The sequence below is a fragment of the Arachis hypogaea genome, chromosome 8 (assembly GCF_003086295.3).
Source record: "Arachis hypogaea cultivar Tifrunner chromosome 8, arahy.Tifrunner.gnm2.J5K5, whole genome shotgun sequence".
NCBI classification, from domain to species: Eukaryota; Viridiplantae; Streptophyta; class Magnoliopsida; order Fabales; family Fabaceae; genus Arachis; species Arachis hypogaea.
In genome coordinates this window covers 9,922,029-9,940,475 of record NC_092043.1, presented here as the reverse complement: position 1 = coordinate 9,940,475, position 18,447 = coordinate 9,922,029, and the positions used below count along the sequence as shown (strand labels likewise).

The following is an 18,447-nucleotide window of genomic DNA, read 5'->3' as shown; positions in this document are numbered from 1 at the left end:
AAATCACTAATCATTAATTAATTAATTGATTAATTAATTAATTCATAGTGTACTATCCTCTTCACCACCTTCTTCTACCCTCTCTCTCTCTCTCTCTCTCTCTCTCTCTCTCTCTCTGTTTGCGATCTGATTCGGTTCCATGGCTTCCACTCTCGGCGACAATTTCAGCCTCCTCTCGCCGAAACAGGTTCTTTTCTTCTTCATTTTTTTATTCCGAATCACTCTAGATTCTTGTATTCTGAATTATGATACTGATTGTTGAGGATTCAGCAAGAGCTGGTGAAGATGCTGTTGGATAATGGCCAAGAGCACGTGTTTCGCGATTGGCCGGGTCCCGGCGTCGACGACGACAAGAAGAAAGCGTTCATCGATCAGGTTCGTGTTTCAGTGCATCCTGCATAATTAATGCTCTGAATAATTTTATTTCAAATAGATCTCTAAACGGCATTGCGTTTTTGTGCAGGTGACTCGGCTGGATTCCAGTTACCCTGGCGGCTTGCAAGCTTACATTAAAAACGCTAAACAACTCTTAGCTGATTCTAAGGCTGGCAAGAATCCTTTTGATGGCTTCACACCTTCGGTAAGTCATTATTTTCATTAACATGTATGCATTTATGTGCATCAACGTCTTATGTGATTTGAATTTGGAGATGCTTCATATTTGTGTGATCAACAATGCAATGTAAAGGATGTAATTCAATTCAATTTGAACTTTTGGTTGGGACATTGAGGTTATCTGTAGATTGTGTGCGTGTGTGTGTAGAATGTTGTTTGATGATGAATTTGCAGGTTCCAACGGGTGAAACCTTGACATTTGCCGATGAGAACTTCATAAAATACGAGGAGGCGGGTGTTCAGGAGGCTCAGAAAGCTGCCTTTGTTCTTGTCGCTGGCGGTCTTGGGGAGCGCCTTGGATATAGTGGGATTAAGGTAATATCTGGTCACTTTGTGTCATTTGATAGTTTTATTCATAATGGGATGCCTTGCATATATCATTGACTCTGTTTCTGATGTGCTGTAAAGGGCTTTTTGGATTAGCTTCAGATTAAAGATTTGAAGGAATTAGCTCTTGAATTTTGAGCATGCTCTATATTTTGCAGGTTGCTCTTCCTGCAGAAACCACTACTGGGACATGCTTCTTACAGCATTACATTGAATATATATTGGCACTTCAAGAAGCCAGCTCACAAGGTTAGTATTATTCGTAATTGGTGTATTGAACTAGAGTCATAGTTAGATTTTTTTACTCATATGGTAAAACAAATGACACTTGTACAATTTAAGGACCAAGGATCCATTTGTTTTGATGGAAAAAAAACACCTTAGTATAATTGTCTTTCTCCCTAATAACATTCTGCTGCCACCATATCAAAATTGATATATTCTGTCTACACTATATTTTTCTGGAAAATTGCTTCCCTTTTTAGAAGGATATGCAATTTTTTCCTCCTTAACTGTGTTGTAACTGTTGCCTAAACTTTTAAAAATCAAGCATAGGGCAAGTGTTATTTTGTTAAAAAAAAAGCTTTCTTAAAATACTCTCCACACTATGCACCAAAAAATACTGAACATATATTTCTCTATAGAGTTTTTCTGTATAAACAAATTCACCTCTTTAGCAATTAGAATGGTACAAAGTTCATGACTTCATATATCATAGATATCTTATGAAATCATAGTCCATGTTCATGTAGCGCATAATGATAGGTTCTACAATTGTTGGCCCTTGCTTCTTTTTTTTTTTTTTTTTTGGAGGGTGGGGGTGTAAAATAACATAAATCCTTAGGATTTCTTTCTTTGTTCTTATTCTTTTTTCCCTCCTTTTCTTGCAATGTTTCAGACTATAGCTCACTCAAAGTCCTTTCTTTTATTAGGTAAAAACCAGACACAGATTCCTTTTGTTATTATGACATCTGACGATACCCATGGGCGTACCTTAGAATTATTAGAATCAAATTCTTACTTTGGTATGCAGCCCAAACAAGTAACGCTTTTGAAGCAGGTATGTCTTTTGGTGTCTCACAGAAAGTTCAAATTTTAATTTATTTTAAAAATTTCTTATATTTCTGTATGATTCAGGAAAAAGTTGCATGCTTAGAAGATAATGATGCCAGGCTTGCATTGGATCCTCAAAACAAATACCAAATTCAGGTATTGTTGTGCATGGTGATAAAAGTAAAACTATGACTGATATGTATATGTCGCAAAAGACAACAAATGGAGTGTTTCTTACTAATTTATCATTATTATATTTTCAAGCACGGTCAATCTACTAATGATTTCTCTTTATGTAGACAAAACCACATGGCCACGGAGATGTGCATTCTCTTCTCTATTCCAGCGGTATTCTGAAAGTATGGTACGGCTCAGTACTGTTTTCTGACCCTTTTTTAAATCTGCATATGCATTTCCGATCTCACTATTTTTTGTTTTAGATAAAGCAAACTTTATCTGTTTGAGTAATTCTGGAGATGTTATAATTGGTAGATTAAAAAAGCTCTTATGTAAAACTAAGATGTTGGTTGACGGTTGTGTATTTTGATGGATTGTCTCCAAGAATTCCTTGAAATTAAAAGAACAAATGGATCTTTGTCTTCTGTTGATATGCTTTGTTAGATTTATATCTTGATATGCATTTGTTAGGAATGATGCTGGGTTGAAGTGGGTTCTCTTTTTTCAAGATACAAATGGACTTCTCTTCAAGGTTAGTTTCTTTCTCATCTCTTCATGCTTTTGGTTACTTTTTCCGGTCCCCTTTAGTCTTCATTGCTTAGTAAATACAGGCAATTCCATCAGCACTAGGCGTAAGTGCTACTAAACAGTACCATGTCAACTCTCTTGCTGTACCTCGGAAAGCAAAAGAAGCCATTGGTGGAATTACCAAACTCACTCACTCTGATGGTAAATTTTAACTTTCCATCCCTAATCTGGTAATCCTAATATACCAAAAAAAGGGCTGCTTGCTTTTGGTGTATGTTATGGTGGAATACAACTTTTTCCTTACCTGTAAATGATTTGCATCTATGTATCAGGATTTTGATATACTCTTAATGAGATCAAATATATACTTATTTTATAACAAATGTATAGTTTTAATAAATTTTGGGAGTATATACATTTGCATTGTTGCATAATAATTAATGGCAAGTTATCTGTGCTTTAAAGGTTACCATCTAATTTTCCTGTTCAATGGTAGTTTTAAAACAATACTTTTGTTCTTTCATGCTAGGAGGTGGTATTTTATTAGAACTATGGAGGTTTCTTTAGTACCTCCTTTTTTTAGGGTACGAAGTATCCCATAATGATACGTGGTTAATATTGCCCATATATGCTATCTTATTAAAATATAAATGTAGAAAATTACTTTAAGATTTATATTTAATTAAATGTGGCATGGCAAATTGGGGACACACTTGACCCTCAAAAAAAAAAAAAAATCAAGGGCATTTAGGGGTCTTAAAATATTATGTTACTTATAATCCATCTTTATCTTGACATCATTATGTCACTTTTAATTGATTTTCCTGCACCCATTCCCATTGATTCCAATGCACTTAATCATAGGGAGATCTATGGTCATAAATGTGGAATACAATCAGCTAGATCCTCTTCTGAGAGCAAGTGGATACCCTGATGGTGATGTCAATGCTGAGAATGGCTACTCTCCCTTTCCAGGAAATATAAACCAAGTAATTCTCTTTCATACTTAAACATTCTCCTTTGTCCTGAGTGGCATGAAATCTACCACTAGTGGATGTGAGCCCTCAACTGACCAATTCATAATTCACTTGGAATACTAGAAATATCTTGATGTCGTCAGTCATTGTTAATTATTGTTTTATTTGTGGCATCCATGTCCTTATTTGGTTAAATGTGCCAATGCGATTACTGCATAGTGACGATATCTCATTCAACAGTTGATTTTAGAACTTGGTCCTTACATTGAAGAACTCTCAAGAACAGGAGGTGCTATAAAGGAGTTTGTTAATCCAAAGTAATGCTTCTTTTTTATACTCATTGCACTTTGTTATTTACACTTTGCTGTGCCATCAATTTTCTTTAACACCAATTCTTATACTTTTCTCGTGCATTACGCTTTGCTTGGAAACTTTTTCACTTCCTCTCTTTTTTTTTTTTTTCACTCAACTATATTAATGCCATTGTTAAAGGGAAAATTACAGTAACCTTGGTTAACATTTGTTGAAATTCAGTGTTGACCTTCTATTTGTTCAGGTCACAACTATTAGACCTCCTTCTATGTGATGATAGTGTTATGTTTGAGGGATTTGGTGTCATAATTTATATTATTAGGGTATCGGGACAACTATTGTCTAAACCTTAGGGAGGTCAACTTATGTTTTTTGTAAATTGGGGAGGTCACAGTGAATTTTACCAAATTTCAGGGGAGGTTAGTGTAATTTCCCCCTTATTAAACCTTCTTGTTATTCCTATGAATTTGCAATAGAACTAACAATTTTTGGCATTTTGAAGAAAAGTCTATTTGGCTTAATATGGCTACATTTTGAAACAGAAACAGAGTTAGATGACTTATCTGTGACACCTGTTATATCATATTATCATGCTATATTTCCTCCATGCAGATATAAAGATGCCAGAAAAAATGAATTTAAGTCCTCAACCCGACTAGAATGTATGATGCAAGACTACCCAAAAACACTTCCCCCATCAGCCAGGGTTGGATTCACAGTAAGTTATCTTCAGTAGGTTACATAAATTTTCACTAACCAAAGCTCAAGGTTGTCCTTTCATTCATCCCTGGGGCTTTCATGTAACAATATCTTTTTTGAATAGATGCTGAGTTTACTATTTTTGGTAGCTCACTGGAACTATTCTGCAGGTGATGGATGCTTGGCTTGCTTATGCACCTGTGAAGAATAATGCTGAAGATGCTGCCAAGGTAGTACTTATATTCTAATGCAATTAGTTGTTGCAGTGATTGACCTCATTGTTCATTGGCTTGCAAAATATTTGATATGGAGAATCAAATGTACAGCAAAATAAATGCAGAATACCAGTTTGAGCACTTGAATAACAGTTTTAACTTGCTAGGATTTTTCAGGAGAGGAATTATTTCTAATTAATTTTTGTAATATTACTGTAGGTGCCAAAAGGAAATCCATACCATAGTGCAACATCTGGAGAAATGTCCATCTACCGTGCGAATAGCCGTATTCTCAAACAGGTATTTTAGTCCTTTAATCTTCTAAATGTTGAATGTCATGACACGCTAGTTTTTTGTTTCAGTAATGTTGTTTATTTTAACGTTACTGTTATTTTCCTCTGAATCTAGTTGAAAATATTAGTCATTTTGGGAATTAGTAAATATTTATGATATTTATTGTCTACTTGAATTCATTTAGGGTACTTTGGAAAGTTTAGAAGAACTTTTACTTGAGTTACTCTCTAATATGCCTATATTTTTTTCAAGGATAAAGTATATTTCTTGTCCCCAAAGTTTGGTAAAAGTTTTAAAAATAACCCTAAGTTTTATTTTGTTTCAACTTTGTTCTAAAAGTTTTCGATTTGCATCAAATATATTCCCGACAGCTAAATTTTCAAAAATTTTAAGACCAATATAACAACAATGCATGACAATTATGTTCGATTTGCTTGTGTTGAAGGTTGTTCTTATGAAATTATTGTTGAATTGGTCCTAAATTTTTTGAAAAATTAGCCGCCATGGGGTATATTTGATGCAAATCGAAAACTTGTAAGACAAAATTGAAACAAAATAAAACTTAGGGGTATTTTTAAAATTCTTGCCAAACTTCAGGAACAAAAAGTATACTTTACCCTTTTATCAAAATAAGATACAACTTATATTTTTATTTATGATTTATGAATGGTTTATTTCAAGGAATTTCGTTGTCTCCATATAATTTCAGGGTATCAATCCATTGTCTTTTAGCAGCTTCTCCTATCTCTTGTGCTTTTATCTGACCTTCATAGAAGTTAGCTGCTCGAACTCGATGATATGGTTCAGGTTGTAAAAAATTGCATTTCCTTTTTGTTTTTCTTACAGGTTGGTGTCCAAGTAGCTGATCCAGTAGTGCAGGTTCTCAATGGGCAAGAGGTTGAAGTTTGGCCCCGCATCACATGGAAGCCAAAATGGGGTCTGACCTACTCTCGGATCAAGAGCAAAGTTAGAGGAAAAAGCTCTATTTCCCAGAGGTCTACTCTGGCGATTAAGGGTCAAAATATTTTTATTGAAAATCTGTCCTTAGATGGGGCTCTTATCATTGATGCTGTTGATAATGCGGAGGTATGATGATAGTTTTTTGGTATTTTATCTGCTTGTGTGTCCTGCATATTGCATCTTAACTGCTTAGAAGGAATAGTTATTAGATGTAGCGCAGATAAAACAATTAGAGCTTGGTGAGAGAAGATAATAATTTAAATTTTTAACACCATAACATATATAGACTGAAATAAAATTAAGTCAATCCTACAATCTACTGGACTCCAACTTATCCAAATAACTAGTGAAGATATCCCAGTTTTAAAAAATAAAAGTTTTGAATTTTTCTATGAATATCCTAAATACTTTATATTGTCATTCGCCTTATAATTGCATTGTTTCTATTTCATTTTTATTTTACATACCCCAAATTAATCAAATCTTGAAATTTTTCTTGTTCAGTATTAATACACATGCATGGAAGACCTTGTTTTTTATTTAATGTTTAGATTAATGCGAGTTTTTTTTTCTCTTCTTTTTTAATAGGTTAATGCAAGTGGTTCAGTTCAGAACAAAGGTTGGACCCTTGAAACTGTCGACCATAAGGATTCCAAGGAGCCTGAGGTATTGAGAATCAGGGGTTTTAAATTTAACAAAGTTGATCAGCTAGAAGCAAAATACACCGAGCCTGGCAAGTTTACCCTCAAGCCTTGAACCTGCATCTGCTCTTAAGAAATTTTAGCCTCTCATCTGTAAGTGTTGTTATGGACTGGGTTTGGAAGTGCCTTTCTTGTAATAACGTGTGCTCAGCAGTTAAATTAAGAGTTTTGCAGGTCTGCTTATTGCACTTTTTTTTTTAGTTTAATATTTTTTGGATGACTGGTTGTAAAGTCTTTAGTATTTTGGTTCAAAAATTTTGCATCCCAAACCCCCCCCTCCCCCCCCCCCCCCCCCCCCAAAAAAAAATCTTCCTCCTCCTCCTCTGAGCAGGGAAATTATTCTTGCGTTTCCAGCTAATTGTAAAAAATCATAAGCTCATCTGAGTTGGTCCCCCTTCTAATTGAGCATGTTAGCTTGCACACGGAGAATGGGTGATGTAAAGATAACCAGGGCAAAAGGCCTTGCTGATTGTTTCCCATCCAATATATTCCAGGGACATTTTATGCAGCAATATTATCAGTTTGAGACGAGCAATCAACTTTTGTCTAACTGAAGGTTCAATTGAATTACGTAGTGGTACATAGTGCTTGCAGCTTTTCTCATCATATTGACATCGAAACTGTAATGTGAACATTACATTAAGCCTGGGCCCTAGTCACAGAAACTTTTAACAACGTATAGTAGTGTTTCCTCAACCCTTTAATATGGATTTAGAATTTTATTTCCATTTCATGCAACCAAACTGATCGATTAATTATTGAGAACCGGAATTATCCAATCAATATTAATATGTTATCTGAATTCAAATCTGGTTTGAAGTTGGAACATTAGCGAATATCCCTCATTTGGTAGCAGTAAATTCCGTGCAAGGTGAAGATGTCAAACGGCACGTAAAGGCAAGAGGCTTGCCCCACGAGGAACTAATAAGGAATTGAGAAACAAATGCATCACTTTTTTTTCCCTTAAAAAAAAAGACAAAAGACAAAAACGAACGAAAAGTGTTCAGAACAAAACATGATAAGTTTTCGTGTCTTGAGCATATTGATTTATCCATGCTATCACGTAGCTTAAAAGTTAGTGAACAAAGTATAACTAAATTATACAAGCGCCTTATTATGAAATGGCACTTCTTCATTCTTTTGATGGTGTATTTGCTCTCAAACAAAACTCAGGTCATTGAAGACTCCCTGTACCAAAAATGACAAAATAAAAAATGAATGCATCCAATGCTCCATGTCGATAGCACGTGTTCCTCATGATAAGAGCAGAAAATAGGCACGACGCACGCACCCCACACGCATTTGAATGTACTTCTTAGTCCTTTGTTTGAAGTCTATTTCGAAAAATCTATGCAGTACCCTTTATTCTTAAAAAGCATGAAATCACATGGAAAAGAGACCTTAGATAACTTCCACTAAAATATTAATATAAATAAATAATTAACTAATTATACTCCTACACGATTAGGAGAATATAAAGAAGTTTTTTGCAGTTCTTATGTGATTGTCTGGTTACATTGCCTATAAAATTACCTTAACCTGAATTTACTTAAATTTCAAATCTAGGCATTTAGGTTCAATCTGATTCACTCAAATGATATTCGATTTCGCTAAATTTTGTAATAGCACCCAACTTAGATCAACTTAACTTGTATTTATTTTGACTGATTTTAGTTGATTCATCTTATTAGATATTACTATCAGCTATATGAGATAGGTTAACTGAACCTCTTTATTCCATGTAAAAATATGTTGACTCATTTTTTGGACAATATGTTTCAGAATAGTATGATGTAACACATACATATTTTATATCCCATAGTAGATTTTACTAGAATAATAATAATAATAATAAAGTTGCTTTCAGAGCAAGTGCACAGAAACTTCATGCATCTATCTTAGACTATTCTTATCCTTATTCTTAAACAATTCATGTGGGCCAAATCAATTCCTGTTCCATTTGTGCGCATCTAATATTCACCAACCTATACGTTTTTGCAACCATTATATAATTTTTTCTTTTATATATAAATACCCTTACATGGGTGACATTAGTTGCAAGTATTTTGATTACTAAGAAGCACAAAAACAAGAGAAGGTTTTTTCACATGTTGTTTGCAAATATGACGTCATCAGTTCTAACTGCCACTGATTTGCGGCGGATATTTGAGAAGCTTGACATGAATTGCGACGGTTTCGTGAGCCTTGAGGAACTCAATTGGCTCCTCCACAACATAGGCTTCCAATTAACGTTAGATGAATTGGAATCCCTTGTTGAGAAGAAAAGCCTTAACTTGAACGAGTTCTTGTTCTTCTATGACTCAATAATATCCAAGAAGAATTGCAATGATGAAGAGATGGATGATGAGTTGTTGGAGAATGATCTTGTGGAAACGTTCAAGGTGTTTGATTTGGATGGAGATGGATTCATAACGAGCAACGAGCTTCAGTGTGTTCTTAAGAGGCTTGGGTTGTGGGATGAGAGAGGTGGCAAGGATTGTGGTTCCATGATTCGATTCTATGATACCAATTCCGATGGCCAGCTTGATTTTGAGGAGTTTAAGAATATGATGTTGCTCACCATCACCACCGCATGAATCTATATCCATGCTCCTTCTCAATTTTCTCTTCATAATTTTTCTCAAAATTTCTTTGTGTCACTCTAAAACAGAGGATTTGTAATGTAAGCCCATGATTGTTTCATCTTTCAGCTTAGACATGTATATGCAGGAATTTGTTGGTCAGTAACAAATTTTTTAATCTGAAAATATCATGAGAAAAAAAAAAACCTTAGACCTTGGCACAATTGGCCTATAATTTTGTGTGTATATATATTTAATAATCATAAATAATATGTACATTATTGTCCCGTTATGAGGATCAAATAATACTAGCCTATATGTATTGATTATTTATTATTTATTAGTTTATTTTATTTTGCTTCTCAATGTGTCTTAAAATTCGATAGATTAAGAAATAATTTATGGTCGAGTTTCACTTTGGATAATGAATTATTATATATATAAAGCGAGATTTAAACTTTTGACATTTATTTAAGTATGAAAAAGTATATAGAACCAACTCTAAATCAGCCAAGAATGGAACAACTTAATTAATTATAAATATAGTAATTAATTTTATTTATTTATAATTTAAAATATTAGTTATTAAATGTTTCACCACATTTAAATTAGGAGGAGATATGTTTAGTATCATTGCAACGTGAATCACAGAAACTGATTCAATTAACTTCTATTTCTTCACCCTCCTTCTCTCTCCAAATGCCTAAAACATGATAAATCAGAAAATAAATTCAAAATCATCTAATTTACAAAAAAAAAATATCTTAATACCTATCATAAACACTATTTACGTAGAGATTTTGGATTCACCTAAAAACATTTAATTGGTTTTTTGCTGGAACTATCTTAGTTCCCTAGTATTATTAAGTATATAAGTGAATTAATCACTTGACTAATCTCATTGAGTTATTTATAAGTTATTAGTTAATTGGTTTTTACTTGTTAATAAGCTATGTAACTAAATGTTGTCTTATTAGGAGTGTATTATAAGTATGCAGTTCTGTATATATGGCTAAATGAAATAGTGTATGTAATCCTTTAATCAAAACAATGTACTTCAATCCTCTTTTCTAAATAATGAAGTAATTGAAGATTTTTCTGTGTACTAAAACCATACAATGTTCAGTGTGCCAAGTTACATAAAATGGATTTTTCTTTAAATGCTAAACGCCATAAAGAATTTCTTTTTTTCTTAACTTTTTTTCAAAGAAGAGTGTGTTAGGGTGGTACATTTATTCATGAATTTTCCTTAAAATCAATATTTTTGTAAAATCTTTTTGCTATATATGTGAAAATCTTTAACATTTGTAACCATTTTATTTTCTTCCTTCATATATAGAGTAGAAGTTTCATAGTGTTTCCTAGTTTTTATTGCAAATGCTTCTCTATGGATGTAATTAAACGTTCACAAATAAAATTGAATGAAATTAAATATTAAAAATATTTTAAAAACAAATTATAAACATCAGAAATAAAAAACATATTTAAAAAAAATTACAAACATCATATTCGTTTTCAAAGTCCCCACAATAAATTTAGTGTAAATACTAAATACCCCCGTAAAAAGAGACTTCTAAAACTTCTAATAATCAAAGATTTTTCTAAATCCATGGGCGGTGTGCTGTTAACGTGGCAAATATTATATGGTTTGGAAAATAAACATAAAATGTCAAGTTCATTTAGTCTTTTTTTTTTTTCCCAAATAAAGTCGTACATTATACATGGGTCACAATGGTAGTTTCTGAGGAAATTCATTCTTTGATTAATGACATTATTTACTTTGAAAACCTCGTGCTACATCATTAAGCTAAGCCCATCAAACATAAATAATCCGTGTGTAATGTTGGAAACTTAGAATCCACATTATCATTTATCTATTAAGTTACATTTATTTATAGGCACGAAACACTATATTTAATAAATAAAATTTATATAAAAATATTATATCTAAAAATATTAAATTAGTATATTATATTTATCATGATAAAAAATATAAAAATATTAATAAAAATATAATTTATTTTTTATTATTTTTTATAATTATATTTTTAAAAATTTTTTAAATTAAAAAATAAAAATAAATTAAATTTTTATAATTTATTTTAATTTATTATTAAATAAAATACGAAAACACATATATATTTTTTAGTTCTTTTTAGTATTTTGCCTTCCTTGATTTCATAATACAACTCTATTATATATTTTCTTGAAGCCACTTGTCAAATGTTTAAATTCCTTTTTATCTAATGTGTCAGCATAGTTGGCTAAAGAGATATAATTAACATATATAACTCATAGATATATGCTATATATGTATGCAACTTAATTATTATTTGCATGTAATTATTAGGTATACAATTTCGTTAGATAAACAATAGAAATTATTGTGAATAATATAAATAATAGATTCTATTTTAAATTTATTAAATATAAATGAATTTAATTAATTTAAAATTAAATGTTAAAATTAAAATTAATTTTTTTAATTTATTATTTATATTGTTAAAAAACGTTATTTTTCTGTACTTTCTCATTAGAAAAGGCATTTATTTGAGTTTTATTAAATTGTCTAATTATGTAACATGGCACACGTTCTTACTTGAGATAATTTAAAAAAAAAAAAAATAGGTCCAATCTACATTAGGACCTAAACCTCAATGAGTACGGCCGTAATAGTAACAGAGACATGAAAATAATTAGATTGAAATAATATTTATTTTTATTAAAAGAGAAGTCTTATCTGGATATAAGTCTTAAGCACTATTAAAATGACTAATTTCAAAATTAATGAATCATACTATTCGTTGACCAAGACTCGTTGATAATAACTCAAGTCGTCTTCACAATTTCATCTAGTATATAGTATATACACATGAGGAGGTAAAGAGAAGGAGAAATATCTCTAGACATTGTAATTAGGCAAAGGTTATTTCTTTTTTCATCATGGGTAATTCTTTTACTATTTAGACCTTTAGTTAGAGTATACTTAAAATGAAATATTTTTTAAATTAATTTGATTGAATTTATAATAAATTATGAATTGTGTTTAGAATCAATTATTTAAAATATAAATTGATTTGATTTATAAATTGATATAATAATAATATAAGTTTACCTTTTATTTTTATTTATCAATTATCGCACATACTTCTATCACCACCAATAATCATCATGGACGACCTCCAAACTCTTCTTTTTTTATATTAATACCTTTAATGGTAAAATTAACTTTTTATGTATTTAACACATATGCCAAATAACCAAATCATTTTAATTCTAATCAAATTTTAAAAAGAATATTTGAGCCAAATATTTTAACTATTTTTTATTAATTCAAAGCAAAGAATTTAATTTTAAAATTAAACTAAGTATAATTCCATTATATACCAAACACGTCTTTAAAAGTAAACAATAAACTATGAAAATCTCATAGTAATCGAATCGGTGATCGAATCGATCATGTTATTATTGATTTATTAGTTTATTAATTAGTTTAACTGATAAATTATTAGTTAAACCGGTAGAACCAATCTTATATAAATAAAAAATATAAAATAATTAAAAATCTAAAATTAAAATTTAAAATACATATTTTAACTAATATTTTAAAAATAATTAAGTTTTAACGGATTATAATCAATAAGCTATAATTCGATTATTATTAAATAAGTATATAAAATTTTAGTATTTTTTATGATAGATATTTTTAATTTTATTTTTATATTAAAATATTTTATATTTATTATATTATTATATACTAGATGTATTTATTAAAAAATAATATTAATAAATATTATATAGTCATTAAAAAATAATATTGTAATTAATAAAATATTTAATATTTTTTATTTTTATATACTTAATAATATTTATTTTAATAATTATGAATAACAAAAATATAATTAATTTAAATATAATTGAATATAAAATTAAAATAATATCTAAAAAAATTATTATACAATTTTACTATATAATTAATATTTAGCATATGAAATAACAAGAAATAACATAGCACATTACAAGAAAGACCTAAGTTCAAACCACATCATTTTCGTTAATTTTTCGGTCGAATTGGTTGGTCATATCCAATTTTTTACCACCATAGAAAATCTATCTATTCGCAAAAAAAAAAAACTATTTAAGTCAAAGCAAACTCATAATTTTTTTATGGTAAATTTGATGCGATAAATAATTTAGTCTAGTACATTATTTTAATCTTCTTTTCGAATACAGTCTAATAGTTTGCATAAAACTCGTCTCGTCTTTATTTATGGGTAATAAAAATCTATACCTTAATTCATTCCTACAAATACTTATTCCGTCTTTATTAATTATTAAAATATAACAAATAAAATTAAATTTTAAAATTTATATAATTATAATTATATACATAATATGAGGTAATGACTAAATCAGTACCCAAAAGATTTAGACGCTGATATTTTGGTATCTCATTATTATTATTATTGACAAAATGGTACCTGGATGATTTAAAAAATTGTCAAGCGTGTCCTCGTGCTTGCCGGACCATAGCTCCGGCGAGGACGATGCTAAGCTGGACACCGATTTTTGATGATAAGATAGGTTTTATTTTAGCTAGAATTTATAATTAAATAAATTATAAACCTAGTTGAAAATAAACCTAATTGAAATTGATTTTGCCCCGAATCAAATGAATTTGTCCTAAACCCTAAATTGACAAGTAAATGGCAGCTGACTGGACTACCATACTGTCATGAGATTGCAGCTATCCAGAGAAAGAATGAGAAGTCTGAAGATTATGTCCATCACAAGCTCACCATTAAGGCATACAATAGGACTTACCAGTTTCACATTAACAGTATACTGAGTCAAGAGTATTGGGAGTATCATGAAGGGTTGTCATGTCTACCTCCTCCATACAAGAGGTCTATTGGCAGATCTATAAAGAAGAGGAAAAAGGACAGCACTGCGCAATATTTTGAGAGCCAATACAATGCCAAGAGAAAATATGGACAGATAACATGTCAAATCTGCAAAAGAGTAAGTCAAACAAAATCTTTAATTAATATCTATTTACAAAATATGATTGAACTGTTTCTGTCTATGTGAATGCTAATTTACTTTATTCATTGTCTCAATGTAAGGCTGGACATAATAGTAGAACTTGTCCTGAAAGACCAACTGGAACAGCAGCTGAAGAGCAATACATTGATGAGGAAGAAGGTAGAGAACAAGAAGCAAACTGGGAGGAGACCATGAAGACTGCACATGCTGCACATGTTGCAAATGAGGAGGAACTCACTCAAAACCATCCATAAAGTCAGCTTGATCAGGTAAACAACGCAATTTAGCTTATCTTTTGTTGTTAACAAAGTGTTGGATCTGAACCTATAAAACATTTTTTTAACTAATGACTAAACTAATTCAGAACACTATCAATGATAGAAACACTACAACAAAGGCAGCATTTCCTAATGCAGACACTATACCAGTAGGATCCACTTTGGTTAGACTAGCAACTAGCTCAGAACCATCACTTTCAGTGACTACAAGACCAACAGCACCAACACCAACACCAACAAAAAGAGGCAGACCTATTTTTGTAAGGAACAACCAGTTCTGCCAAGAGGAAGAGACAGCACCACTCGAAGTAAGCTGGCAGCCACCTTAACCACATCTCTAAATCCCACACAAAATGCAGCAGCTACACCATCACCCCCTACTCAACTTAGGGTTGTCAGGCCTTCTGTTGGGTCTAAATCTCAAATTCCATCCTTATCATCGAGTGTTGCAGTTCCATGTAGTGGGTCTGGGTCAATGACACAATGTCTAAGGCCCACTCTTCAAGCCCAACCTTCAGCTCCATTTAGGCCACCAACTGTGACTAGAAAAATTATGGCAGCAGCAAACTCAGCCACCCAGAGCAGGTTTACAGACTTCATGTCTATCCCATCTTTGAAGAGGAAAAAGTCATCTGGACCACCACCATCAAAGCCATCCACTAATGAGAAGAAGTGATATGAGAATCTTGGGTTTTCAGCTTGATATTAGTTCCATTTCGGGTCTTAATTAGTTACTATAAACTTAAGTGACGTTATGACATGTTAGTGCTAACCTAGTTTTTGTGGTTTGTTAGTGTCATTTTGGGTCTGTAGTAGTTAATATGAACATAAGTGTCATTATGACATTTTAGTGCTATCCTAGTTTTTTATGGCTTGTTAGTGTTATTTTGGATCTGAATTATGTTACTTTGAATAGTTATGGATTATAATTTCATGTTATGCTACTGGTATTTTGTTTAGTTTTTGTTGCTACATCTATTTTTAAATGCTTACCTATCTTCTATATTGCTTGCTCACATCACAACAACAATAATTCAGTCACAGAACAAGAATAAAATAGCTTTCATTAAATTATCTTAATTACAATAATTTCAGCATTACAAAGGAAGAAAGTGTCATTGTTAAACTCTTAAACTATCCACTATCTACTTACTTAACTAAATAAAACATAGTCAAAACCAGATTTAACCAAATCAATATACAAATGAAAATCAAGAATAAATCAACCCTTTTCAGATGCTCCCTCATTTCATTCATCATAGATAGCACCATCATCATCCTATCAATTTTCAGGCCATCCCCATACTCGACATTGATTCTGCTTTTCTCTTTTGGTTCTAATTTGCCCACCATGTTACTATTCTCCAAAGAAACTTCTCCTTCCACACATTGCTCTTGTATTTCATCTAACCATTGAAAATACCCACATCGCATTTATGTGTTCTAGCACAACACAAAAAATTCATGGATCAGAGAACAATTGAAAACTAAAACTAAATAACCAGAGAGGACGAAACAAGGAGGGCTATTGCATTACTTCGTTACATATCCATCAACATTCCAAACTTACCTTTTACATAGGGCAGCGTAGAAACTATCTATCAGGTTTGCTACTTGTCTTCGACTTTAACAGAACCACTGAAAGGGGACAAAAGCAACAACCGTCATAGATTTTGCTCACAATACCTGAACCATCATCCACGTCGAAGGTTTGTATCGATGACTGCTTTCTCACGGTTGCAGTTTTTTTCACGAACCCTAGCTGTATGCATCTTCCAATTTTAAAACCTGTAGTACGCGTGAACGGAAAGCGCAATTTAGGGCTTAGGGCAAATCTATTTGATTTGGGGTAAAATCAATTTCAATTAGGTTTGTTTCCGACTAGATTTATAATTTATTTAATTACAAATTTCAAATAAAATAAAACCTATTTTGTCAGCAAAAACTGGTGTCCAGCTCAGCATCGTCCTCGTTAGAGTTGTGGTCCGACAAGCATGAGGACACGCTTGACAATTTTTTAAATCATTCAGGTACCATTTTGTCAATAACAATAGTGAGATATCAAAATATCAGCGTCTAAATCTTTCGGGTACTAATTTAATTATTATCTCTATATAATATAAATTAAACTAACCCCTTAAAAATGATATAATATCAAACAATATTATTAATAATTTTATTATTATTTATATATATATATATATATTTATTTATTTATTTATTTATTGTGACGAATAAAAGCGGCTCAAATACCATGCAAATTTGAGTAGTTTTACCATCCCTATTTGACGGTGTGCATTTAATGGGAATAAATTCTTTTAAGTATTAAAAGAAATTGAGAGTGTAAAGTGTGATTTTTAATCTTTTATTGTTCTCTCTTTTATATTTATTCTTAGTCCCACTTATACAATTAATTATGTGAGATCATATTTTACTCCCTCAATTGTTAAAAAAATTGAGAAGATCCATTCCCATTCAATGGCTCCAAAAAGTTTGGACCTTCAGTAAATCTTTGAATTATGGTTAATTGGATTGTGTGGCTGTGGTGATTTCAATGGGATTAATGTAATAGAATTTTTTTAATAATAAAACAAAAAAAATTTATATTTCTCCCGACATGATTTTTGGACTTTAATTCCTAAATTATAATTTTTTTTGGCACTTAAGCAAGTTCGTTGGACCTCGGCGAACTCTATAAAAATTGGCAAGTTCGCCTAATTCGCAGCAAACTTTATAAATTTTATAGAGTTTGTCTAATCTGGCGAACTCCCTCTTACATTTTTTGAGTTTTACGTTTTTAATTCATTATCGTTATTTCCAAATGGTATATAGATCTACAAATAGTAGATAGGAATACACATAAATACACTGACAATAAACATGGCTTCTTAAAAAAAATTAATTATAAATTAAAAAAAGTCATATTTAACAATAGTAAGTATTGTTATTGTCTCTAAAAATACGTAAGTATATCGGAATAAGTCATATTCAATAATTTTTTTAATTACGAAGGATTAAGAACGTGGAACTCAAAACACGTAGGATTAGCCGAACTTTATAAAATTTATAGAATTTGTCGAGATTAGGCGAACTTGCTCATTTTTATTAAGACAAACTTGTTTAAATGCAAAAAAAAAAATCATATTTTAGAAATTAAAGTTCAAAAATTATGTTGAAAAAATATAGATTTTTTTTAATTTTATTATTGAAAAAAATCCTGTAATTAGCTGCGTGTTTTCGTTTTACTTCATTTAAAGGAGGATTCTTATACAAGATATATAGGAATAATAATATTAGAGATACGATAGTATAAATGATCTTATTTTTAATTTAATAAAAATATTTGAGAAATAATAAAAATTAATTTAAAGTTATTTTTTATTAATTATTGTTACAATAATTATTTAATGTTATATGTAATAAATATATAATTATATATGTTATATGCATAAAATTGTAGCTATCAAATTAAATAAAATAACTGAGTTATTATCTCTCTTGCACTATAGGAATTCAGTTTCTATAATTTTATATATATAACATTAATTTTATATATTTATTATATATAATATTACTTAATTATTGAAGAAATACAAAATAAGATAAACTATAATTAAAGAATGAAAAATAAAGCAATTTGGACTTTCTGTTATTTTCCAAACAATTTTTTTTTATAGAAATGG

At 30.7% G+C, this 18,447-nt stretch overlaps 2 protein-coding genes across 2 annotated transcripts; both read left to right on the top strand.

Annotated features, from left to right (window-relative positions):
- The first annotated feature begins 28 nt into the window (after positions 1 to 28).
- Positions 29 to 7,113, top strand: LOC112706017 (UDP-sugar pyrophosphorylase 1). Its single transcript, XM_025757087.3, has 17 exons — positions 29 to 187; positions 271 to 375; positions 464 to 580; positions 790 to 930; positions 1,101 to 1,191; positions 1,875 to 2,002; positions 2,080 to 2,151; positions 2,295 to 2,359; positions 2,644 to 2,704; positions 2,784 to 2,901; positions 3,565 to 3,689; positions 3,918 to 3,994; positions 4,602 to 4,707; positions 4,859 to 4,918; positions 5,123 to 5,203; positions 6,044 to 6,283; positions 6,746 to 7,113. Exons 1-17 carry the CDS (start codon positions 140 to 142, stop codon positions 6,911 to 6,913), a joined length of 1,803 nt encoding a protein of 600 aa, XP_025612872.1. The 5' UTR covers positions 29 to 139; the 3' UTR covers positions 6,914 to 7,113.
- A 1,454-nt stretch (positions 7,114 to 8,567) lies between these two features.
- LOC112706015 (probable calcium-binding protein CML44) lies at positions 8,568 to 9,743 on the top strand. Its single transcript, XM_025757086.3, has one exon. The coding sequence runs from the start codon at positions 8,967 to 8,969 to the stop codon at positions 9,453 to 9,455; it is 489 nt and encodes a 162-aa protein (XP_025612871.1). The 5' UTR covers positions 8,568 to 8,966; the 3' UTR covers positions 9,456 to 9,743.
- The last annotated feature ends 8,704 nt before the right edge of the window (positions 9,744 to 18,447 follow it).